The sequence below is a fragment of the Aethalodelphis obliquidens genome, unplaced genomic scaffold, assembly GCF_003676395.1.
Source record: "Aethalodelphis obliquidens isolate GAN/ISIS:26980383/991018 unplaced genomic scaffold, ASM367639v1 scaffold3, whole genome shotgun sequence".
Lineage (NCBI taxonomy): Eukaryota > Metazoa > Chordata > Mammalia > Artiodactyla > Delphinidae > Aethalodelphis > Aethalodelphis obliquidens.
Genome location: NW_020837947.1, coordinates 66,887,379 through 66,914,537, shown reverse-complemented (window position 1 = coordinate 66,914,537; position 27,159 = coordinate 66,887,379). Strand labels below are relative to the sequence as shown.

The following is a 27,159-nucleotide window of genomic DNA, read 5'->3' as shown; positions in this document are numbered from 1 at the left end:
CAAAGACAGATAAAAAAGATCAAGGGCATAGAACAGAGCATCTAGCAATAGTCCCACACATACATAACAACTTATTTTTTATAAACATGCAAAAGAAATTCAATGAAAAAAGGACCATCTCTTCAATACTTGGTGCAGAAACAATTGGATATCCATATGCAAAACAAAAAAACAAAAACCTATCAACAGGCTAAAAACAACCCAAATGACTATGGATTAAGTAAATTATGGTACACTGATAAGATGGAAATCTGTGCATCTATTTAAAAGATTGAAGGAGATCTCCATGTACCAAAACTGGGGCAAGGGGACACAAAATAAATTAAGTAAAAAAAAGCAAGTACAGAAAAGGGCGTTAAGAATCACCTCTTGGGTAAGGATGGTAAGAATATAAATAATTGTATTGCTTGCACATGGATAAAGAAATTCTGATGGATACAATAAATGCTAATAGCAGTGGTTACTCTTCTGAGATGATGATAAATATCTGTTGTCTGTCTGACTTTTAAAATTTTGTTAACCACATTTAATCTATTCAAATAATTCTTTTTTAATTGGCCTTCAAACTGGAAATGCAAATAAATTGTAATTTAAGAAACTGCTACTTCTTATTATTATTTAGGATGCTGTATTCTAACACCCATTTATGTATATTAAGTTAAAAATTAAACAACTCATTATCCCTTCACTAGTTTGACGGATCAAATTCAACAAAATGGAGAGGTTGTTTATAGAGCTATGCTAATAAACTCCTAAAATCAAAGTTATCTTCAAGTTTTTATAGACAGAAATGAAATTCTACTGTTTTCTACCCAAAGGTATGCATTTTTCAGAGTTGTAAATTTTGTTAAAAACCACATAAAAACTAGGCTTTCTCATAAAAATGATACGTACTTCCCTGACAAATGCTGCATCATTCGTAACACCACTATTTTACAATTCCCAGTAGCAAACATGAAAATAATAAGCAACTCTAGAGCAATAACCTGTCAATCGTAGCTACTATTCTATAACTTGGTGTTACTACAGTCTTACCCTTTAGACCAACTCTGCTGCAAAATGTGCTTTCCCTCTGTATTCTACAACTTTACACTTTGGTAAGAGAAACTGAGGACAAAAAATAACAGTAAAAACTGAAAAGGAGGGAAGAGGAAACTTATATGTAAAATTCCAGATAATAGAACTGCTTGAAAAAAAAGAAATTCCTATGATGATTTCAAAGCGTGGTTATATAAGCTAAGTAGAAAGGAGAAAAATTAGAGCATCGTTTTTTCTAGTGAAAAACTACATGAAAAGTTGGTCAACATAACTATATACTTCAGATCCCTAAAGAACTATTTTCTAAGCATTTCTAAGCAGCACTGATTTTGACTAATAAAACTACACTGAGACACATTTTCTTAAATGCTGAACTTTGAATTATGGCAGCACAAGCTGTCAAAATACATTTAAAAAAAAACGAATGCAAACTGAAACAATTTGGCTTCTGACCAACTTTTACAATGAATTAAAAATTTAGAAAGGTGTGGCCCATGTTAAGTGTTAACGTTATCCCTACCCTACCGACTGGGCAGGGCACAGAAGTGTATGGCTCTTTCAGGCAACCCTATAATATTCCTGCTGACAAAACAGACACAAAAGCAGTGAACTGTGGGAAGGCCATGGCACCAGAAGTCAACCAACAGTCCCATGCCAAGCAGGCATTATGCACAATAAGTGAAAGTAGAATGATAACTTTGTATTTGTTGAGAAGAAAAGATAGGCATTCAACAGTGCTGAGATTATTGCTAATATTACATCCAAGGGCTAATACCAAATTGAGTGGACTTGAGTAGAAGCAGTTAAAATACAACAAAAACTTACATCATCTAACATGTGAGATTATATTAGAAAAAATTTTAAAACATTTAATTGCTTACATTGCTATTATTTCCTATATTATTCTATCATAACCACCTCTCCTCCAAAACATAATAACTCCATGGTGCATCTTTACTGTCAAATACTATGCGGCAGTTATAAATCTCTTTGCATGTCATGGAAATATTTCCAAGTTACACTGTTAAGTGAAATAAGTCTCGGGTTTTCAGTGTCAAAACAACAAAAATAAATAACAAAAGAAAACCTTCCACATGTATGTATATATATATGTAAATTAATTTTTAAAATAAGACTACATAGTAAACACTGTTGACCTTCAAAAGGCTTAACAGGTGATTTTCACTCTATATAATTCTATCCTGTTTACAGCTTTTTAAAAAACATAATATGAACCAATAGCCATGAATCACAAACTATTATAAGAAACAAGGGGGACTTGCCTGGTGGTCCAGGGGTTAAGACTCCGTGCTCCCAATACAGGGGGCCCGGGTTCAATCTCTGGTCAGGGAACTAGATTCCACATGCCCCAACTAAGAGCCCACGTGCCACAAGTAAAGATCCCGAACACCACAACAAAGACCCTGCACGCGGCAACAAAGATCCCGCATTCCGCAACTAAGACCTGGCACAGTCAAATAAATAAATATTTTTTAAAAAAGAAAAAAAGAAAAGAAAACAAGGAAGTAACCTAAGTTTCTGTCACTGAGAATCTTACTAAAATAAAATAGGTAAACAACAAGGACCTACAGTATAGCACAGGGCACTATATTCAATACCATGTAATAAGCTATAATGGAAAAGAATCTGAAAAAGAAAAAAAATATATATATATATATGTATATATATATGAACTACTTTGCTGTACACCAGAAACTAACACAACATTGTAAATCAACTATACTTCAATTTAAAAAAAAAAAAGGATCTTGCTAAAGAGCAGACTTGGGAATTATATATGTTTGTCAATATAGTGCTATATTCAATTCAAGTAATTTCTGGAAAAATCAAGACAAGTGGGTCTCAAAATGTCATTCATATTCCTTTTCCAAGATGAGTTTTGTTACACTGCAAGTATTAATTAGAAAACTTTACCTTTCTTGAAGCATGGATGTCAAAAAATGGCTTATTTCTGACTCTAAATGGTTCCTGTGTTTTGTCAATGAGCCCCGTCTTCATTTTTTCATGTCGAGGATTTATTATTTCTCGTTCTATACACTGCAGACGAATATTAAAATCACAATCTCCAACCGGCTGTGCCTGAATTAAACAAGACAATTATTTAAATTTCAACACTAAAAACTATTTTATCAGCATAATTATCAGGCTGATACACTATACATAGCAGTCTATATAAACAGCATCCTTTGAAGTTGCCCAGTGTATAGCCTGAACAACCACAAGTGCCAGCCCTGATGATTAATTTGACTAATGACAGAAGCATACCTAAACATGCAAATGCACACACATACAGTTACTTATTTTAATTATAAATATATAAAAGAGTATGGGAAAATGGTATAAATCTTCTCAAATATAAACTGATCCAAAGTTTTCACATCTGAATTAAAGTATTAATATACTCACTAATCATTTTTATTGTTTACATGAATTAGTAAAACCTGTGTAAAACTAAAATCCACAGTCAGGAAAGTACAAGCAAACAACACACCAAAATAGGCAAAAAAGTCACCTATAATGTTTTTTGTTGTTTAAAGTGCTAACACTTTACAGCCTTCAAGAAGTAGAAGATATTTATTAAGCAAATACATTCTCAACTCTGAAAACTAATACAGAAAAGGTTTATATGATATATTCAAAAACAAAAGTTTTCTTCTTCCCCCATATGTATATATACAGTATATATATTATGGTATATATATATGGTTTGAACCATGAAATAAAAAGCACATGTACACTTTTGTATAAGCTGAGGGTAGGGGCTTGTCCTCTCCTAATGGTATATACAAATACAGCTATAACATATCACCTGGGTGACAGCAGTGGTCCGGATTAGCAGCATCACCTCAATGGTATATCAAGTACCCTTTTCTTTATTCTGCAATTGGACACACTTCCACGCATTTTTCCCATCTTTTCTGCCTTCTTTCACTTCTCTAAGCTATATCACTCAACCTAACATTTTACCCAACCTACTGTTTACAAAGGGGTGGCAACACTTGCTTAATCTGTGAACATTAAATACACCTCAAGGATGACTTTTTCTCAACTTTGGAAGGATGACAATTTTGATACTCAGCAAAGAATATGGAGCAAGACAAGTGAGCAAGAGCTAGGTATAAGGTAGAATATATTCCTTTACATAAAGGCATACGACTGTTTGTAAAGGTTATTTACTGAAGAAATGCTAGTTAGTAAATAACCACACAGTCCATGTGCAAACTTTTCCATGTCACCTATGTCATCAACAAGGTTGAAAAACCTAAAATGTCAGGCTTATTTATTAGATGAATTGAGACCCTGATAAAATTAAAATGAAACAAGCAAGTCCTCTTTTTAAGAAATAAAATTAAAAGCCTAAAAATTGTTTAAAAAACTTGTAAGTAGTCTAAATTCCCTCCTAGATACTCTTCACTTTAAAATTCACCAAAACAACTAGAATAGATTGAAATCAAGTTCACCTTCAAATCTGTGTTGCCTATCATAAAGGAAGCTCCTGATAGATAGGTGTTGAATCGTTGAGAATAGACTACAGGAAGCGCTCAATAACTATTGACTAACTGGTCTCCCTGTTTTGAGTTCTTTCTCACTTCAAAATACTATCCACGATGCCAGTGGAGTTTTCCTCCAAAGCAATAAAAATAAGATCATATCATTACCGTAACTAAAACCCTTCAGTAGTGTCCTATTATATACAGAACAAAGAACTAAGCTAAAATGTCTTATTCAGGTGATCTGGTCTCCTACCCACATAATCCATTCTCATTTCCTGCTATGTCTCACATCTCACCATACATCAAGTACACTAAAAACCATCTAATGCTCCTGACTTCTAAGGCTCACTCCTTCAAAATTAATCTGTATCACTTTCTCTGTCTACAACTCCACACTTCAAATAACTCAAGTATACCCAGGGTAAGCTGGAATATTCTCACCTCTCTGGTACCTCTCATATATTTCTATATCTCCCATATATCTTTGACATTACACTTATGATACCATTATAATATTTCTTTATATTTATATCCCCATTCATAACACCACTGGTCTGCAAATTTCTTTTTCTTTTGTTTCTTTTGACCATACAGCATGTGGGATCTCAGTTCGCCGACCGGGAATCAAACCCATGCCCCCTGAAGTGGAAGCGTGGAGTCCTAACCACTGGACCGCCAGGGAAGTCCCTGCAAGTTTCTTTTGATTTTGTATCCAATCTAAACACATATCCGAACAATTGTGTATAATATATACATATTAATTTTTAATAAATTGCATACATGCACAACTGTATGTTATAAAACAGACAAAAATTGAATAATAGATTAAGAATAAACAGGAGTTCGATTTTCTTTCCAAATCCCAATGAACTGTTATAGAAGTAGCCTCCTTTGAAGGTCAGGGCACTAAATTATAAACTCCCTGGAAGGCAAGAAATTATGTCCTATTCTTCTGGGCATACTCAATACCTAGACTAATACTTGACATATAAAAAATTATCAATGAAATTCTTGCTGTACAAAATAATAAACTAAGGAACTGAAAAGTTTCAAACAATTATTTCAAAAAAATTTTTTCTAAGGGTGACCTTGATTTCATAATTCAAAATAAACAAAATGGTTAAACATCAATGAAACCTCCACAGTATATTAAAGAATTAAATATATGACACTTTCAATCATAAATATATTCTATTATCAGAAATGTGAAAAACTGTGACTTAAAAACCCAATGAATTAGTCACTCCCTCTTGCGAGAGCACCGGAATCGCAAGTAACTGCTGAAGAATAATCAACAGGAAGACACTGGAACTCACCAAAAAAGATACCCCACATCCAAAGACAAAGGAGAAGACACAATGAGATGGTAGGAGGGGCACAATCATAATAAAATCAAATCCCATATCTGCTGGGTGGGTGACTCACAAACTGGAGAACACTTATACCACAGAAGTCCACCCACTGGAGTGAAGGTTCTGAGCCCCACGTCTGGCTTCCCAACCTGGGGGTCTGGCAATGGGAGGAGGAATTCCTAGAGAATCAGACTTTGAAGCCTACTGGGAATAGATTGTAGGATTTCGACAGGACTGGGAGAAACAGAGACTCCACTCTTGGAGGGCACACACAAAGTAGTGTACGCATCAGGACCCAGGGGAAGGAGCAGTGACCCCATAGGAGACTGAACCAGACCTACCTGCTAGTGTTGGAGGGTCTCCTGCAGAGGTGGGGGGTGGCTGTGGCTCACCGTGGGGACAAGGACACTGGCAGCAGAAGTTCTGGGAAGTACTCCTTGGCATGAGCCCTCCCAGAGTCCACCATTAGCCCCAACAAAGAGCTGGGTAGGCTCCAGTGTTGGGTCACCTCAGGCAAAACAAGCAACACGAGGGAACCCAGCCCCACCCATCAGCAGACAAGTGGATTAAAGTTTTACTGAGCTCTGCCCACCAGAGCATCACCCAGCTCTACCCACCACCAGTCCCTCCCAACAGGAAACGTGCTCAAGCCTCTTAGATACCCTCATCCACTAGAGGGCAGACTGCAGAAGCAAAAAGAACTACAATCCTGCAGCGTGGAACAAAAAGCACATTCATAGAAAGATAGACAAGATAAAAAGGCAGAGATCTATGTACCAGAAAAAGGAACAAGATAAAACCCCAGAAAAACAACCAAACGAAGTGGAGATAGGCAACCTTCCAGAAAAAGAATTCAGAATAATTATAAGGAAGATGATCCAGGGCCTCGGAAAAAGCATGGAGGCAAAGATCAAGAAGATGCAAGAAATGTTTAACAAAGACCTAAAAGAATTAGAGAACAAACACCTAGAAGAATTAAAGAACAAACAAACAGAGATGAACAAAACAATAACTGAAATGAAAAATATACTAGAAGGAATCCATAGCAGAATAACTGAGGCAGAAGAACAGATAAGTGACCTGGAAGACAGAATGGTGGAATTCACTGCCACAGAACAGAATAAAGAAAAAAGAATGAAAAGAAATGATGACAGCCTAAGAGACCTCTGGGACAACATTAAACACAACAACATTCGCATTACAGGGGTCTCAGAAGGAGAAGAGAGAGAGAAAGGACCCGAGAAAATATATGAAGACATTATAGTCGAAAACTTAAATAACATGGGAAAGGAAATAGCCGCCGAAGTCCAGGAAGCCCAGAGAGTCCCAGGCAGGAGAAACCCAAGGAGAAACACACTGAGGCACATAGTGGTCAAATTGGCAAAAAATAAAGACAAAGAAAAATTACTGAAAGCAGCATGGGAAAAACAACAAATAACATACAAGGGAACTCCCACAGCTGATTTCTCAGCAGAAACTCTACAAGGAAGAAGGGAGTGGCATGATATATTTAAAGTGATGAAAGGGAAGAACCTACAACCAAGATTACTCTACTCAGCAAGGATCTCATTCAGATTCGCTGGAGAAATCAAAAGCTTCACAGACAAGCAAAAGCTAAGAGAATTCAGCACCACCAAACCAGCTCTACAACAAATGCTAAAGGAACTTCTCCAACTGGAAAACACAAGAGAAGAAAAGGACCTACAAAAACAAACCCAAAACAATTAAGAAAATGGTCAAAGGAACATATGTATCGATAATTACCTTAAACGTGAATGGATTAAATGCTCCAACCAAAAGACACAAGCTCGCTGAATGGAAACAAAAACAAGACCATATATGTGCTGTCTACAAGAGACCCACTTCAGACCTAGGGACACATACAGACTGAAAGTGAGGGGATGGAAAATGATATTTCATGCAAATGGAAATCAAAAGAGAGCTGGAGTAGCAATACTCATATCAGATAAAATAGACTTTAGGGCTTCCCTGGTGGCGCAGTGGTTGAGAGTCCGCCTGCCGATGCAGGGGACGTGGGTTCATGCCCCGGTCCGGGAGGATCCCACATGCCGCGGGGCGGCTGGGCCCATAAGCCATGGCCGCTGAGCCTGCGCGTGCGGAGCCTGTGCTCCGCGGCGGGAGAGGCCACAACAGTGAGAGGCCCACGTACCGGAAAAAAAAAAAAAATAGACTTTAAAATAAAGAATGTTACAAGAGACAAGGAAGGACACTACATAATAATCAAAGGATCAAACCAAGAAGAAGATATAACAATTGTAAATATATATGCCCCAACACAGGAGCACCTCAATACATAAGGCAACTGCTAACAGCTATAAAAGAGGAAATTCACAGTAACACAATAATAGTGGGGGACTTTTAACACCCCACTTACACCAATGGACAGATCATCCAAACAGAAAATTAATAAGTAAACACAAGCTTTAAATGACACAAAAGACCAGATACATTTAATTGATATTTATAGGACCTTCCATCCAAAAACAGCAGATTACACTTTCTTCTCAAGTGCACATGGAATATTCTCCAGGATAGATCACATCTTGGGTCACAAATCAAGCCTCAGTAAATTTAAGAAAACTGAAATCACATCAAGCATCTTTTCTGACCACAACGCAATAAGATTAGAAATGAATTACAGGGAAAAAACATTAAAAAACACAAACACATGGAGGCTAAAGAATACATTACTAAATAACCAAGAGATGACTGAAGAAATTAAAGAGGAAACCAAAAAACACCTAGAGACAAATGACAACGAAAACATGACGATCCAAAACCTATAGGATGCAGCAAAAGCAGTTCTAAGAGGGAAGTTTATAGCTATACAAGCCAACCTCAAGAAACAAGAAAAATCTCAAATAAACAATCTAACCTTACACCTAAAGGAACTAGAGAAAGAAGAACATACAAAACCCAAAGTTAGTAGAAGAAAAGAAATCATAAAGGTCAGAAGAAATAAATGAAATAGATACAAAGAAAAAAACAGCAAAGATCAATAAAACTAAAAGCTGGTTCTTTGAGAAGATAAACAAAACTGATAAACCATTCCCCAGCCTCATCAAGAAAAAGAGGGAGAGACTCAAATCAATAAAATTAGAAATGAAAAAGGAGAAGTTGCTACAGACACCACAGAAATATAAAGCATCCTTAGAGACTATTATAAGCAACTCTATGCCAATAAAATGCACAACCTGGGAGAAATGTACAAATTCTTAGACAGCTATAACCTTCCAAGACTGAACCAGGAAGAAACAGAAAATATAAACAGACCAATCACAAGTAATGAAATTGAACCTGTGATTAAAAACCTTCCAAGGAACAAAAGTCCAGGACCAGATGGCTTCACAGGTGAATTCTATCAAACATTTAGAGAAGAGCTAACACCTATCTTTCTCAAACGCTACCAAAATATATCAGAGGGAGGAACACTCCCAAACTCATTCTATGAGGCCACCATCACCCTGATACCAAAACCAGACAAAGATACTACAAAAAAAGAAAATTACAGACCAGTATCACTGATGAATATAGATGCAAAATCCCCAACAAAATACTAGCAAACAGAATCCAGCAGCACATTAAAAGGATCACACACCACGATCAAGTGGGGTTTATACCAGGAATGCAAGGATTCATCAACATACACAAATCAATCAATGTGATAAACCATATTAACAAATTGAAGGAGAAAAACCATATGATCATCTCAACAGATACAGAAAAAGCTTTTGACAAAATTCAACACCCACTTATGATAAAAACTCTCCAGAAAGCGGGCATAGAGGGCACCTACCTCAACATAATAAAGGCCATATATGACAAACCCACAGCAAACATCATTCTCAATGGTGAAAAACTGAAAGCATTTCCTCTAAGATCAGGAACAAGACAACGATGTCCACTCTTGCCACTATTATTCAACATAGTTTTGAAAGTCTTAGCCACGGCAATCAGAGAAGAAAAAGAAATAAAAGGAATCCAAATCGGAAAAGAAGAAGTAAAACTGTCACTATTTGCAGATGACATGATATTATACATAGATAATCCTAAAGGTGCCACCAGAAAACTACTAGAGCTAATCAATGAATTTGGTAAAAAAGTAGCAGGATACAAAATTAATGCACAGAAATCTCTTGCATTCCTATATACTAATAATGAAAAATTTGAAAGAGACATTAAGGAAACACTCCCATTTACCATTGCAACAAAAAGAATAAAATACCTAGGAATAAACCTACCTAGGGAGACAAAAGACCTGTATGCAGAAAACTATAAGACACTGATGAAAGAAATTAAAGATGATACAAACAGATGGAGAGATATACCATGTTCTTGGATTGGAAGAATCAATATTGTGAAAATGACTCTACTACCCAAAGCAATCTACAGATTCAATGCAATCCCTATTAAATTAACAATGGCATTTTCTACAGAACTAGAACAAACAATTTCACACTTTGTATGAAGACACAAAGACCCCGAATAGCCAAAGCAGTCTTGAGGGGAAAAAACGGAGCTGGAGGAATCAGACTCCCTGAATTCAGACTATACTACAAAGCTACACTAATCAAGACAGTATGGTACTGGCACAAAAACAGAAATATAGATCAGTGGAACAGGATAGAAAGCCCAGAGGTAAACCCACACACCTATGGTCAACTAATCTATGACAAAGGAGGCAAGGATATACAATGGAGAAAAGACAGTCTCTTCAATTAATGGTACTGGGAAAACTGGACAGCTACAGGTAAAAGAATGAAATAAGGAAACTCCCTAACACCACACACAAAAATAAACTCAAAATGGATTAGAGAGACCTAAATGTAAGACTGGACACTATAAAACTCTTAGAGGAAAACACAGGCAGAACACTCTTTGACATAAATCACAGCAAGATCTTTTTTGATCCTCCTTCTAGAGTAATGGTAATAAAAACAAAAATAAACAAATGAGACCTAATGAAACTTAAAAGCTTTTGCAAAGCAAAGGAAACTACAAACAAGATGAGAAGACAACCCTCAGAATGGGAGAAAATATTTGCAAATGAATCAATGGACAAAGAATTAATCTCTAAAATATATATAAACAACTTATGAATCTCAATATCAAAAAAAGACAACCCAATCCAAAGTTGGGCAAAAGACCTAAACAGACATTTCTCCAAAGAAGACATACAGATGGCCAAGAAGCACATGAAAAGCTGCTCAACATCACTAATTATTATAGAAATGCAAATCAAAACTACAGTGAGGTACCTCACACCAGTTAGAATGGGCATCATCAGAAAATCTACAAACAACAAATGCTGGAGTGGTTGTGGAGAAAAGGGAACCCTCTTGCACTGTTGGTGGGAATGTAAATTGATACAGCCACTATGGAGAACAGTATGGAGGTTCCTTAAAAAATTAAAAATAGAATTGCCATATGATCCAGCAATCCCACTACTGGGCATATATCCAGAGAAAACCATAATTGAAAAAGATACATGCACCCCAATGTTCATTGCAGCATTATTTATAATAGTCAGGTCATGGAAGCAACCTAAATGCCCATCAACAGATGAATAGATAAAGAAGATGTGGTACATATATACAATGGAATATTACTCAGCCATAAAAAGGAACGAAACTGGGTCATTTGTAGAGACGTGGATGGATCTAGAGACTGTCATACAGAGTGAAGCAAGTCAGGAAGAGAAAAACAAATATCGTATATTAACGCATATATGTGGAACCTAGAAAAATGGTACAGAGGAACTGGTGTGCAGGGTAGAAATGGAGACACAGATGTAGAGAACAAACGTATGGACACGAAGTGGGGAAAGTGGTGGTCGTGGGGTGTGTGTGTGATGAATTGGGAGATTGGGATTGACATGTATCCACTAATATGTATAAAATGGATGACTAATAAGAACCTGCTGTATAAAAAAATAAAGTAAATTCAAAAATGCAAAAAAAATTAAAATTTTAAAAATCTATGAAATAAAGCAAAAGGTACTCAATAAATCCTTACTGAATGAATGATTACAGACCAAGAGATGAAAAGCATGAATTAATCATTTTTACAGGAAAATATGGTTGAATCTCCTAAACAAGACACAAAAGCACAAACTTTGAGATATAGTGAGCTGGATTTCATTAAAATGAAAAACTTCTGTGAATCAATAGATATTAATATGGAAAACATATTGTTTGCCACATATATAACTAAGAAAGGATTAGAATCCAGAAAAGATAGCTATTAGAAGATTATTCAAACTTGCAGTTAAATCACAGAAGAAAAATTCAAACAAGTAAAAATAAACATGAAATATGCTTAACTTCATTAGTAATCAGGAAAGCAAATTAAAACAATCCAATTGACAAAGATCTTAAAATCTGATAATACCAACTGTGGTAAAGTGGTACAACTACTTCTGAAGGGAATTTAGCAACACAACAAAAAAGCTGAAGTCGCCAGTTTAATCAGAATCTCCATGATGTAGGGATGAGGGACTGGCTTTTTAAAACGCTTCCTAGATGATTGTATCCCAAGAATGAGAACTATCCTAGAGAAACCTGGACATACACACACAATAAAAAGTATATAAAACTGTTCCATGCAATAGTAGTATAACAGCAAAATATGGAAACCCAGATGTCCATCAAATGGAAAAAAGATAAATTCTGTATATTTATACAATGTAATAAAATACTAATTAAAGTGAGTGAACTAAACCTGTATGTATTAACACAAATAAATATCAACAAATAAGGTGGACCAAATGTTGGGTACCATAGTACAGTAGTACAATGACATTTATGTAACAGTAGAAACACTGCAAAAGAATACACCACATATATCTTATAGATCTACACATAGGTAGTAAAGGTATTAAAAACATTCATGGGAATAATAAACATCAAATTCAGGGTAGAATCTGCTTCTGGATAAGATGGTCAAGAATGGAATGAGAGAGGTGTGCACAAGAAACTCCTACTGAATCTGTAATGATTTATTCCTTACTGAAAAGAAAGTGGAGTAAAAATGACAATGTTAAACTTCAACAAATCTGGAGGTCAGTACATAAGTATGCCTTACATTATTCTCTATATATTTGTGCATGCTGAAATTTTTCCTATTTTTTTAAAGAATTAGAAGGCTGTTGTCTCAGGCAAAGCTCCCAGACTAAGAAGTGAACCTGCACTGAACAATATTAAAGTGGAGTTCATTATCAAGAGGCAAAGGAGACAGTGCACCCCCATTCACAAAGAAAAAGGCCAACCCCATCCTTTACATCTCGTTATGGCCCAATGAACATTATTCCAATATCTGTATAATGAGAATAAATCAATTCTGGAACACCTTACTTTTGAGGAATATAGTGGTCACAGACAGAACAAAAATAAAACTTGATTTCTGACTGAGTTTCTTAAATTTGAAACTCTGAAATATAGAAATTCAACAAAAAAATGAGATACATACATTGAACATTTCCAGGAAAAAATAATCTGGATAAATGCAATCCTGAATCTTACTACTACAATTTAAAATGTATACCCCTAAAAAAGAACTTTTTAAAAGCCTTGTTATAAATCTTCAAAACCTTATAACTTAACACTTTTAATTCCAGAAGTCTTAATTGCTTTCAGTCTGGTTTGAATACTAAGTGATTATGCAATTTGAATAACACGTCTAGAGGAATGATTACACCTTTTCATGGATATACACTACTGAAAGAAATTCTTGCATTTACAGAAGTCATCTTGTACTGCCTAAATAATTTAGTCATTCATACTATAATTAAACATTAACAGGAAAACAGATTCTTGATGAGTCTAACATTGCAGGAAATGGGTAGAGAATATAATTCCTATTTTTTTAATCTATTTACAACAGGCAATTTTATATTTTGTTTTCAAGTTTCCTGCATGTACTCATGAATAACATATTTGTGCCTCCATGTTACACAGTGAACACTCATAGTCAGTTTCTCTGTTTGTTTTTTTTTTAAGTGACAGACTAATAAAATTTGGAGACTTTTTAATCGAGTACAGGATAACTAAAATTGAGAATTTTCCATTTTACAAAATGCTGTCTTATTTTATCACAATTAAACTTTTTTCCTTACTCACTTGAAGTTCCTAAAGAATCCAAAGACAAAGAAATGTGCTAAATATTAGGCAATTAAGAGAAAGAAAAGGAGACGTAAAAGTATTAATAAGGTATCAAATGGGTAATTTGAATGAGTCATCATTCTGCTTTCCTATTATCTCTAAGACAGTAGAACTTTTTATTTGTTAAAAACTAATTATTATCTCAGTGACATTTTTATTTTATAAATTATAAAAGGTACTTACATTGAATTTAATTATGTCGTATATCAAGTATCTAGGAACAGCCTGTCCATTTACTCTGTCAATAATCATTTCCTTTAAAGAGAAAAGAAGGTAAGTTTATTCATACTTTAAGAGCAATTTCTTTAGTTTGATTAAAATATAACATTCACACAGAAAGTACATAAATCATAAATATACAACTTGATGAAATTTCAAAGTGAACACACTTCTACACGGATCAAATCAATAGACTGCCAGCACCACAAAAAAACCCACCATGAATTTATTCTGTATTGCAATAAAATCATATGACAATATCGCCTCATTTTTTATATTTGAATTTCTATTCTACATCTTATGTTTGAATTACTAAGCAACTATTAGGATAAAGAAACTACAAATTTTAAATTCTAAATATCAGCAACATTTAAAAAATAAATTTTGCTAAATCATTATTGCTTTAAATTCTGTTGTATGCCAATTGCTTTAATCATAAAATCTATAGGTATAAATGGTGCCCTTATTATAGATAAAATCTCCATGTGCCCACACAGTCTTTCTTGGTTCCATATCCCTCTACTAATGATCAAAAGGGAACAGGGCAAGAGAATATGATATCACATATCACAGCCATTAAGTGAAACGAACTTAAAATCTGCACTCTGACAGAAAAAAGATAAAGGACACTAAAGGATGATTACAGGCATATAATGTAGGATTTTTAAAATTTTTTTTCTGCCATGTCATGCAGCTTGTAGGATCTTAATAATTACCCAAAATATTAATTCTTAATAATAGGTTTTAACCTAAAATTATTATTCTTTCCTCATATTTTTCCTTGGAAACTGAACAGTCTTTTTATTATCTAATTTCATGACAATAACCACACACAACCATCTAAAATTACAAAGAACACACTGATGGAAGACAAATATATTTTCTAGTTTTAAGCAACTATTACCAATTGATTTCTTTCTCAAATATGTATTAGTTAAGCTACAGACATTTATTTATGGTTATCATCTTGAACCCAACAATTGACATAAATCATTTTCATTACTTTAAATTTGTTTACTGAAATATTTTTAAGTACTTGTATCTGAGAATTTTATAAGCCAACAAGGTAGCACCAATAACAGGTTTCAATTAATCTTTTCAAAAATGTGTGGATGGAAATTAAGTGGACTTCCAGGTTCAGAGAGCAGAAATCACAGAATTTCCCTCCCAAATTACCTGATGAAATGAGTAAATACATATCTTCTTCAAACAGTAAAACAAAAAAGAAAGTTTATTATCAGCAAACTAAACAAGTAAAAAGGAATAAACAAACCAGTAAGTTTAAAAACTGATAACCATGGAAACTACCAAAATTCTGGTAAAACAAAAAGGGTTCACCTCCAAGCCCACTAAACCCCCAAAAGCCCTACTTGTAAAATGACAAATCATTGATAACTGTCACTATTACATTAAAATATAGAGAAGGAAACTCGGTGGTTATTCTTGTCTTCTTTTTTCCCTCTTCCGATTAAAAAGTAATTAAAATAGCAGAACACTCCTCCTGTCTGAAATAAAGGCTACGGGACTGCGTGCTGAATTGGAGAAACAATCTGAGCATTACTGGAATAAAATATGGCTCCCAACTCGCTGAAGAAAACATTTACCCACAGTTTTTAAAAGAGAAGAGAACCCAGGGATTCTAACAAAGACCTAGGCTGTGTGGTGGACAAAATATATGAAGAAATGATCTTCAAGGCACTAGACATCCAGCAACAAAGTACAGTAACTCCCAGGAAACAGTAAATAACTATATGAGCCCTACAACTGTCCCAGCTTATTGGTCGAGGAGAGTTTCCAGGCTTCAATGCAGGCAGGGGGAGCCCAGGAGAGCCCAGCAGTCTCCCTGAATTGAGAAAATAGACCAGCCTGTCTAGGGAGACCAATGAGGCTAGAGTTTTCACAGCAGAGGATAGGGTGGGAGAGGGACGTCTTCAGATAGACCCCCATGAATATTCAGCAAAGCAAGCATGTGAGGAAACTACTCAAGGTCAGGCAAAGAAGTACCCAAAAATCTTAAAGAGAACCATACATGTCACTCAACAAGGTTGGGAATAACGCCTGTTCCCACCAGCCAGATTAGAAAGTCTCATAACTCACAGGGCATTGAGTACTCAGAAGGATCTTATCTCAGTAGCGGAGGATAATTATCCCTAAAGACTCCTCACCTAACAAATCTTAAAAACAAGACTCAAAAGGCACAAACTAGTCCCAAGTAAATTAACTGCATCTCAGAACAAAGCTCAAGAATAGTTATAGGAATACAAAAATATTGAGCCCCCAACAAGGTAAAATTCAAAACGTCTGGCAGCCAATCAAAAATTACCAGGTATGCAAAGAGACAAAAATATACAACTCATAAAGAGGAGAAAAAAATCCATCAAAATAGGTCTAAAACTGTGAGCGATGTTAGAGCTAGCAGGCAAGAATATTCTAACAGTATTCCATATATTCAAAAAGGTAAGTAGAGACACAGAAGACTTAAAAAAGACTCAAATTCAATTTCCAGAGGTGAAAACTACAATGTCTGAGGTGAAAAATACTGTGGTTGGGATGAACAGTGGTTTAGATGCTGGAGAAGGAGAGATTCATGAACGTGAAGACAAATCAATACAAACTATCCAAAACGAAACAGAAAAGTTTGTTGTTGTTTTAATGAAAGAACATTAGTAATTAAATTTTCAACAGGTGGAAGGGTAGAAATGCACAAAAACATTCTACTTTTGATGAAAATTGTAAACCCACAGAAAAAAGATGCTGAATCCTTTATTATGGGCCCTACGAAAAAAAACCCAAAATCTGCATGTTTGACTTTCCTATCCTCTGTACTTCTCCATATTCCATTGCCTTTATCTGAAGTTCCCAGGCATCCACTCTTCTGCCTACCCATTTAATATTTCCTGAGCCCAAACTATACTCTATGCTCTAAGTGCTGGAGACATTAAGCACCCAGTCCCTAGCTTCAAGGGGCTCAGAGTAATAGAAAGAGAGGAAAATATATAAGTAGCTAGGTCGAAGGAAGAGCTACAGTTTTAATGACAGATGGCCATACAGAGAGAATGACCATGTAGCTGTCTGTCTAAACCAGGATACTTTTGAGAATGAGAGATGGCTATTAATAACTATACTAAGACAACAAGTATACACCTTTACTATTCCAGTCAATAAGGGCACATTGTATAAACATAAGAAGAAGGAGTGGTTATTTCTACTTGAAGAGTAAGACAAAGGTTTGATAATAAGGTGAGAAACCCATTAGCTGAATCCTGAAAGATGTGGTGGATATCTTCTAGCAGGACGGTGGACACGCCAAATGGTATTTAAAAGGCATGGAGAAGGTGGTAAACTCTCCAAAGCTCAGTAATAGGTGGGACTTATGCTTTCAAGGGCTCACAGTCAAAGATGATGTTAAATGCTTAGGCGCGGCCCAGATATAAGGAATATTACATTACGTACTTTGGCTTTCATGCCTTAAGCAATGGAGAACCACTGAAGGGGTGTTTGGGGTTTTTTTAATATAAATTTGTTTTATTTATTTATTTTTGGCTGCGTTGGGTCTTCGTTGCTGCACGCGGGCTTTCTCTAGCTGCGGTGAGCGGGGGCTACTCTTTGTTGTGGTGTGCAGGCTTCTCATTGTGGTGGCTTCTCTTGTTGCAGAGCACGGGCTCTAGGCACATGGGCTTCAGTAGTTGTGGCTCACAGTCTCAGTAGTTGTGGCTCTCATGCTCTAGAGCGCAGGCTCAGTAGTTGTGGTGCACGGGCTTAGTTGTTCCGCAGCATGTGGGATCTTCCCAGACCAGGGCTTGAACCCATGTCCCCTGCACTGGCAGGCGGATTCTTAACCACTGCACCACCAGGGAAGCCCCCACTGAAGGGTTTTAATGAAAGGAAGTAATTAACTGTGGAAAACCTGTGGGCCTTCAAAGTTCATCTCAAAGGTAACCCATTCCTTGAAATCCTTTCAGATAAGGCCCACTTGGTTCTATTTATCATAGTTAAGTGATGAAATGTTCCTGAATTAGATAGCAGTGGTTGCATAATCTTGTGAATACTAAAAACCACTGACTTATATACCTTAGAATGGTAAATCATATTTCAACTTTTTCAATAAAGTTAAATTTTAAAAAGAAAAAGAAATCCTAAAATCAGTTCTTCAGAGTGAAGGAAAACGATGGAACCCCAGATACACAGCATATATTAAACGTCAGCTATGTACGTGTTGATTACACACGTTCTATAAATACAGGCACAACAAAAATGACTAAAAGGAAATACATCAAAATGTTAAAATTTAATCTCTTTTTGATAGTTGAGTTCTATTTTATAACATACAGACTTCCTAAAATTTTAACAATGAGCATGCATATTCCTTTATAAAAAATTAACAGATGAAAAGACATGCCATTTTCCCAAGATTTTTGTTATTAACTTTAATGATTAACTGTTATATCCTCCTCTTATCCTCAGTATAAAATTGACTGAACTTCACTGATTTGTTTCAAGTGAATTACTGCCGTATTTCTAAACTCCTATTTTCCACATTCTGTGGGTCAAAGAACATAATCTAGAGAGCAAAACAAAAGCTTAAACGCTCACATATGACAGCCAGACAATTAGGCAGTTTGAGTTATTCTTGGATTTGGAATTTGACAAAAACAATTTGCAAATGAAAATGTAGAAGAAACAGGAAACTACAGAGGACTGTTTTAATTAACTAAGTGGAAAAACAGATATGGCAACTATAATTCTGGTCCAAGTAAACTGACATCATGAATCATATTGCTATTTTAAAACCTCACAAGAGTCTATTATGTTGCTCTCAGTTATCCAAGTTTGGGGTGAAAATAAATAGTACTGCTAAGTTAAATCTGCAGGTGGTTAAGCATCTAATTTTTAAGCATTATTTCCTACCTGGAATGCCCTTGGCCCATGTCCAACAAAAATCTCTTTCTATAGAAATCTTCCCATATCTAACACCAACTCCTCTATAAACCATCTTTAGTTTCTAACTAGATGTAATTCATTTCTCCTCTAAACAACCAAAGGACTTGTTTTAAATGCCAATCTTCGTTTTATTCGTTACCTATCATTCTCCATCCCAACCCAATGAAGTAAGATATCTCCAGGGTGAGGCCTTCTCCTCAACCTTCTAAACAATGCCTGCACTCCTGGTGTGGTACATGATAGGAATGAAAAACTACACTAAACTTTTGCAAATGCTATAACTTGAGTCTTTTTCTTCCTTTTATTTTATGAATTATGATGCTAAAAAACTGTATCTTAAATAAAATGAAAGTAACAAAAATCAAAATAAATGTTCTTGCTGTTCCCATGAACCAATTACCAGAGCTGCTGTATTGGCAATGCAGATTATGAACAGCACAACTCCCGGGGTAGCTGTCACATCAACTACGATAAGAACGGAATACCTTGGAGATGTGCAGTAGCAATACTTCCAACCTTATGCAGTGGCTCTGTCAACCACAAGGGGGTGTGTGTGTGCACGTGCAGCATGCGTGCGCGCACACGCACAAATGTGTTAAAAAGTTTACGTATGTATGTCAAAATATTTTACCATGCACACCGTCACAGGAATGAAAATTTATAATACTAGTAGCCTCACAGAGTACACAGTATAGACAATTCTGTGACTCTATAGTTACTCTTCGCTCAGTCTCCGTTTGCCACTCGGTCTCAATCAACTATACTACCTTCTTTCCTTCTTTCTAATCTTTATATCCAGCTCAGTCAACCTCTCCCTGGACTTCTGTCATCACTCTTTACGACCCATCTAAAATTTTCCTTGATCTCATGTCCACTGCTCTTCTCCACACAACCTCAAACTCTCACTCTCTCTAGGTCACATCCTGAACCTTCTCATCACCCAAAACTATACCTCAGAAGTGGCTGATTCAAACATCTCATTCTCCAATCACAGTCTTCCATCTTCTGGCTTGCACACTCCAATATTTACCTGGTAAATTTTTTAAAAAGCACATGGGATTGGGGCAACAATCATTCAGGTCACTTGGAAAATGGTACTCCCTCTGTTAAACAAATAAATACATATTTTATGCATGTGGCTTTCATTAGGGTAATTCTATCATTGAGAGTTTAAATGAACATTCACAAGCTACTCACTATTTTCCCAATATCACTGATATAAATCTGAAACAGAGATGCAAATTTCATCTTAAGACAGGAAGCATTCTCATACAAATTCCAGAGACTATTAGCCAGATATAATTCCATCTGCCTTGTGAAAAAGGTTCAATACTGAAAAAGTGAATAAATATTAAAGAACATGAGCAGTATCCCTGTAGAAAAGAAACTTACAGTTGTGGGAAGCCATAAGAAAGATGCAGAGTCCCTTTTCCCTCCAAAGAAAAATAGTGAAGGTGTGGCAAAGAGATAAACCACACAACCAAACATAGCAAACAGAAAGGTAAATGGTCTGGAGATAAGCCTACCAGAGATCATTCTGCAGAGAAAAATACAAGCTTCTTGTTGTACAGATTTGCACATAAAGTATAACACACTAATTCAGCCTAACTTCTCAAATAGCCTTGTTCACCCGAAAGCTAAATAAAGAGAGCAAAATCTAAGTGACAAACTTAAGAATAGCCAAGAGACTGGATATCCTTGCACTATCAGACATTAAATTGTATGCTAAAGTTCCAGCCTGTAAGTCAACCTAAAACTACCACGGGAAGACCAAAATATTAATGGAATGGGAAAGCGAATCAAGAAACAAACAACGATATAAGGGAATCCCATATACAATAAAAATGATATACCTAATTAAAAAGGAAAAATACATTAGCAGACTGGTGCTGAGGTAACAATTTAGACATTTGGAAATAAATAAAACTGTATCCCTATCTTACTCATTTTACCAAAATGTATCGTGGATAGATCAAATATTTAAATATGTAAATGAAACCATAAAAGTATTAGAAGGAAAAACAGGGAACTATTATAATAATTCTGAAGTAAAAATATCTTTCGTAAAATGACACAAAAGCCAAATATTAAAAACCAAGGTGTTTAACTACTATATATAAAATAGATAACTAATAAGGACATGCTGTATAGCACAGGGAACTCTACTCAGTACTCTGTAATAACCTATATGGAAAAGAATCTAAAGAAGACTGAATTATGTATATGTATAACTGATTCACTTTGCTGTACATCTAAAACTAACACAACACTGTAAATCAACTATACTCCAATAAATATTTTTTTTAAAAAAAACAAGGTGTTTATAATTTACCTACATAAATTTAAACCTGTGCCACCAAAAACACCAGAAAAAATATTATTTTTTCAAAATATGGGTCATAAAGTAATACCCCAATAAACAAAAACTTCTCATAAATCAGTAAGAAAAACATGAACACCCAACAGAAAAATGTATGAAAGATCTGAATGGGCAACTCACAGAAGAAATATAGTAACTCTGTATTGTACTAAATACAGTAAAACAGAAGTGAAAAAATATTAAACCTCCTTAACAATTCACATAAATTAAGAGGTAAATATTTATTTCACTATGTGCCAGACACTATTATCAGCACTTTATATAAACTATCCAACTTAATCTTCACAACAGCACCAAGACCTAAGTACTGTTATTAGCCTAACTTCACTACAGATGACGAAACTGAGTAAACGATATTAGGGCCCTCATACAATAACTCATGGAGCCAATAAGACACCATCAGTTAGAGTCAGGGTTCTTAACCACTATGCTATACTGTCTCCTAAAATGAAAAAGTCGTTTAAAATTAGAAGATTTAAAATTTTCAAAACCCAGTGTTTAATAAGACAGTGCATAGATCCTTTAGAATGGCTGAACTATATACGTGTGTTCAAACTTTCTGGAAAGAAGGGTGGAAATTATACATGTCAATGTTTAAAACGGGTAATGCCCCCAAATCCAGCATAGTGAACACAGTACAGTGTATCAGGTTACTGTCCCTGCCTTGGGAGGACTACGTCTCTTGTACTCCACGTGGTACTGCCACCTATGAGCCCCTGGTCTCCACTGTCTCTCTTCCTTGGATATATATATAACTTAGGCAAGGCCCTCTGGAATCTTCCCTGGGATTGATATATGGATATTGGGAGAGAAAAGTTCCCTTTCTGCTTGGGTTGCAAGGCAACTTGCCTCCCACATGGAAAGAGCCTTCATGCAGAGTGAGAACAGACAGACAAGTAAGCAAAGAAAGAGAGAGAAAGACAGCATGGCCCATATCACTTGAGTCCCCAGATCCAGCCTGAAGCAAGCCAAGCTGAAACCTAATTATTTGTGCCAATTTAGTTCTTTTTTCCTCAGTTACCTTAAGTAGAATCTCACTTCTAAGAATCTTAATTATAAAACTGCACAATTGGGCTTCCCTGGTGGCGCAGTGGTTGGGAGTTGGCCTGCCGATGCAGGGGACACGGGTTCGTGCCCCGGTCCAGGAGGATCCCACATGCCGCAGAGCGGCTGCGCCCGTGGGCCATGGCCACTTAGCCTGTGCGTCAGGAACCTGTTGCTCCGCAACGGGAGAGGCCACAGCAGTGAGAGGCCCGCATACCACAAAAAAAAAAAAACAAAAAAAAAAACTGCACAACTGTGAAAGAAAAAGGTATAAGGATATGCATACAAGTACGTCTTATAATACAAAAAATCCAAATGTCCACCAAAAGAGGGCTGGCTAAATTAATTACAGAATTGTTTGTCAAACTTGCCTAATTAAAATCACTTGGGCACTTATTAAAAATAGAGATAACTTGACCCCTGGGAGAGTCTAATTCACTAGGTCTAGGATAGGCTACTGGGATAGGCCATATTTTTAACAAGCATCCCCTATAATTTTCATAAGCAAGATAGTCTGGAAACCCTAAATTACAGTGTTTACATATACAGTGGTCTATCATTCAGACTTTTATGTGAAAAAGGTCCAAAACACATTGCTAAGTGAAAACAACACAAATTACAAAACAGATGTAACATTTAAATCTTTTCATGCAAAATTATGTAACTATCCACGTGGGTACATATTTGACCAAAGTACTCATTTTCAGCCAGGGCAGAGGTACCTGTACTCAGAATCTTACTGGGACTGGAAGGGGTCCCAAGTCCCCAAAAGATTCTGATAGACATTCTGTTTAAGAATCTATGCTCTGAGTTAGTATTACTAATATGAATGTGAATCCTTCAGGAGCAGATGTAAGATTGAATGTTCTGGCACAGAGAAAAGTCTGGAATAATGTTCATCAAAATGATAACAGAAGTTACTCCAATGGTTAAGAGTTCAGGTGATTTTTACCAGCTTTTTTGTAATGTTCTGTATTATTTTAATTTTTATTTACAATGAACGAATACATTTAGAATTGGGGAGAAGAAAGCCGTCTGCACAGGAGAAAGTTAAAATATTTTTAATCAAGTAATTTTATGATTATTAAGTATAGATTTTCTGAATGGGAAAATTCTTATCAGCTTTCAAAATTCAAATGTAAAAGTACAAGTGGCTGCTTTCAAAGACACGATCCTCTTTCAACAAGAACTATTAGTTCATACAGCTAAAGAGCCAAGGAAAAATGTGATATGTCATATCACTCAATTAAAATTCAACTGACAAGTAAAACAATAAAATGAGTTTTTCAGTAAGAATTTTTTTCAATCACAAAGAACAAAAGAATTAAGATTTAATTTTGTTCACTTATTCTGTATCTAAGACAATGATCAAGTGACAGTAAGTTCAGGTAAGAAATAAATGGAATTTAACATCTTAACAAAAACTAGATTCAATTTTTTAACTGTCAATTATACACCAATAAAAAAAACTTAAAAAAAAAACTGGATCTGATTCTAAATTTCCTGTTTAGTTATTAAAAATACATATTTACTTGCACAAGAAAGAAAAACAGCAATGTTTGATGTTTTTTAAAAAAAGATAAAATATGACTTACCCCATCTAGGAGAGTATTTGATAAATGCATGCGGAGATCTTTACGAAATGGAAATTCCAGATTTGAAACATGAAACACTGAATTATCTCTATCAATCATAAAAACTTCATTTGTGCCATCAATCAACATCATATACCTTAAATGAAACATTAAAAAGATAATATTAACAGTAAAATTCAAGAATAGAGTCGTAAGAAATATCAGTTGAATTGTTTTTCCTTAGACTTACAATAGCTGCCTGGAATAATGTTCACCAGAGTCCCCCCTCCACCATCATTCAAATTAAAGTACCACAAATAACAAAATCTTTTTTAAAGACGTTTTTGTTTCCTATAAAAAACATACGGTATAGAGAAATCAAAGCTTTTTACGGAAACAATGTGATGTTCAAGAGCAACCTTATAACCCATCTTAGGAGAGAACGGTTCTCTAATTTTTATTAGATCTTAAACACCAAAGTTTACGAAACACACAAACACACATATATGTAATTACGGAATTTTATTGGCTCAGCAACTATACAAATTAGGAATTACTCTCTCCACTTTGCAGTAAAAAAAGAAAGTGATTTGCAAATGGCAAGACGTCAAAGTATCCAATGCTCCTTCTGCCACGCAACAGTGAGCAAAACAGCTAACCTCTCTCTTTGAATTAATGTGATGATACAACCAGATACCACCATTTCAGGTACAACTCTCATTCATTACTATAAAATTAAAATATTTTTTAACACAAGCTCATGAGAATTTTTATTAGCCAATCAATATATGAGGGAATTTATATACTTTAAAATGTGTCATCCTCCAAATGGCCGAGTTACTATCACTGATTCCCAGTTAGTTGATCATCAAGAACAGAGCTCTACTGCACACCATATATAAAAATAAAGTCCAGATGAATTCAAGTCAAGGAAATTACAGACCAACAGGCTATACTACCAAACAGATAACAGCAAGATTTGGGATGAAAATGGAGACCATACCCAGGTACCAAACTCTTCAAAGAATGAGAGAAATCTGACAGCAATAAGTTAGAAAGTTAAAAGTCATGAGCCTCAAAGGAACAGAAGAATCACTGTGTTGTCTTGTTTGTTGTTAAATGAAACACTGGAAGACTAATAGTCTGGATGTACCACTGAGAATAGAGGAGAATGCGGACCATCTGCCTAATTTCCTACCCATGAGGTAGGTCAGAAAAAAAAAAGCAGCAACTCAAAGACAGAGCTAAATCAACTTAAGGCTGAGGGACAGAAGAAACGTTCAACAAAGAGACGGAAGCAAATGTAGTACATGGTGGCTAATATAGAGGACAATTTGTTTCCCATAAACAACTGTTATAAAAAACAGAGAGACATGTTCAGGACAGACGAGGAGAAATGGGAGGGCTGATTAAGGTAACAGAAGTGTGTGACAACAGGCTGAAGAGCAGCAAGGCAGACCAAAGGGGCTGACATTTGGGGACTGGATTGGAAGCATGCTGTTACTAGTGTTTTCAAAATAATTAGTCGTAGCAGGCCCCCGGAGAGGAGGTGAAGGACTCGGGCCCTTGCTATGTATTGAAAGAGCTGTATCCTTAGGAGATGGGGATTGTGAAGACTCAGGTTGCGCTTGGAAAAAGAAAATCAGCCTCAGTCTGGACTGACTGTGCATCTGAGAAAGTCAGACCAACTGCCGGGCCAGCAGGTTGGCAGACAACAGGAATACTTAGTTCCCGAAGCTCCTGCACGTGCTTTCCAAAAGTGACAAATCCTAGTAGATAGGGAGAGTCTAGTCTTCTTGAAGAAGTCAACCTTGCCCTGCGTGGTATTTCAAAGAGAATTTAAATCAACATAAGAATAGGGCAAATAAGGACTTCCTTGGCGGTCCAGTGGTTGAGACTCTGCACTTCTACTGCAGGGGACATGGGTTTGATCCCTGGTTGGGGAACTAAGATCCCGCATGCCGTGCTGACTGGCCAAAAAAAAAAAAAAAGAATAGGGCAAATAAAAAGCCTGTGATACCTTCTGCAAAAATGGTACTGAAGACACAATCCATCATGTTGTTTAAGGACCTAGGTCAGCATTTTGCAAAGCTTATTATTTACTTTTAGGATTTCATGGCAAAATAAATTAGGGAAACACTATATCTTTCTCTGGGAAAGTCAAGATACATATCAGGAACATTTAAGGTTGTAAGAAAACATGGAAGGAGTAACTCAGTTTTCCTGGGTCTCTCCCATGTATATAGGAGATATACATGTTATTAAACTTTTTCTCCAGTTTAAAAACAAAGAAAACATACAATAGTCTGTTTATCTTATTTAGCCCATTATTTCCTAAACTTAATCCTGATATCTGTTAATATCCGACAGAATTAGTATTCTTTTCTTTTTTTTTTAATTTAATTTTATTCATTTTTTATTTTTGGCTGCATTGGGTCTTTGTTGCTGCGCGCGGGCTTTCTCTAGTTGCAGCGAGCGGGGGCTACTCTTCGTTGCAGTGCACGGGCTTCTCATCGCGGTGGCTTCTCTTGCTGCGGAGCACAGGCTCTAGGCACGTGGGCTGCCGTATTTGTGGCACACAGGCTCAGTAGTCATGGCTCGCGGGCTCTGGAGTGCAGGCTCAGTAGTTGTGGCACACGGGCTTAGTTGCTCTGCGGCATGTGGGATCTTCCTAGACCAGGGCTCGAACCCATGTCCTCCACATTGGCAGGCGGATTCTTAACCACTGCACTACCAGGGAAGTCCAGAATTAGTATTCTATATTCACAGTGTGAGAAAAGCTGGCTTATGCTAACAAATTTCAGAATTCAGAAAAAAGAAACAGGACTTCCCTGGTGGCACAGTGGTTAAGAATCCACTTGCCAATGCAGGGGACACGGGTTCGATCCCTGGTCTGGGAAGATCCCATACGCCGCA

The 27,159-nt window shown here is 36.0% G+C and overlaps 1 protein-coding gene across 7 annotated transcripts in view; it reads right to left on the bottom strand.

Moving 5' to 3' along the window:
• The window catches only part of RNGTT (RNA guanylyltransferase and 5'-phosphatase), a 250,509-nt gene that overhangs the window by 164,076 nt on the left and 59,274 nt on the right, over nt 1–27,159 (bottom strand). For all 7 annotated transcript variants that reach the window (XR_003429506.1, XM_027090771.1, XM_027090750.1 and 4 more), the window contains 3 exons: nt 24,265–24,400; nt 14,269–14,340; nt 2,974–3,138 (listed from right to left, as the gene is read on the bottom strand). Coding sequence is in view for 6 of the 7 variants with exons in the window: in XM_027090771.1 (XP_026946572.1) it covers nt 2,974–3,138; nt 14,269–14,340; nt 24,265–24,400 (373 nt within the window). In the remaining variant the exon portion in view is untranslated. The remainder of the gene's footprint in view (nt 1–2,973; nt 3,139–14,268; nt 14,341–24,264; nt 24,401–27,159) is intronic.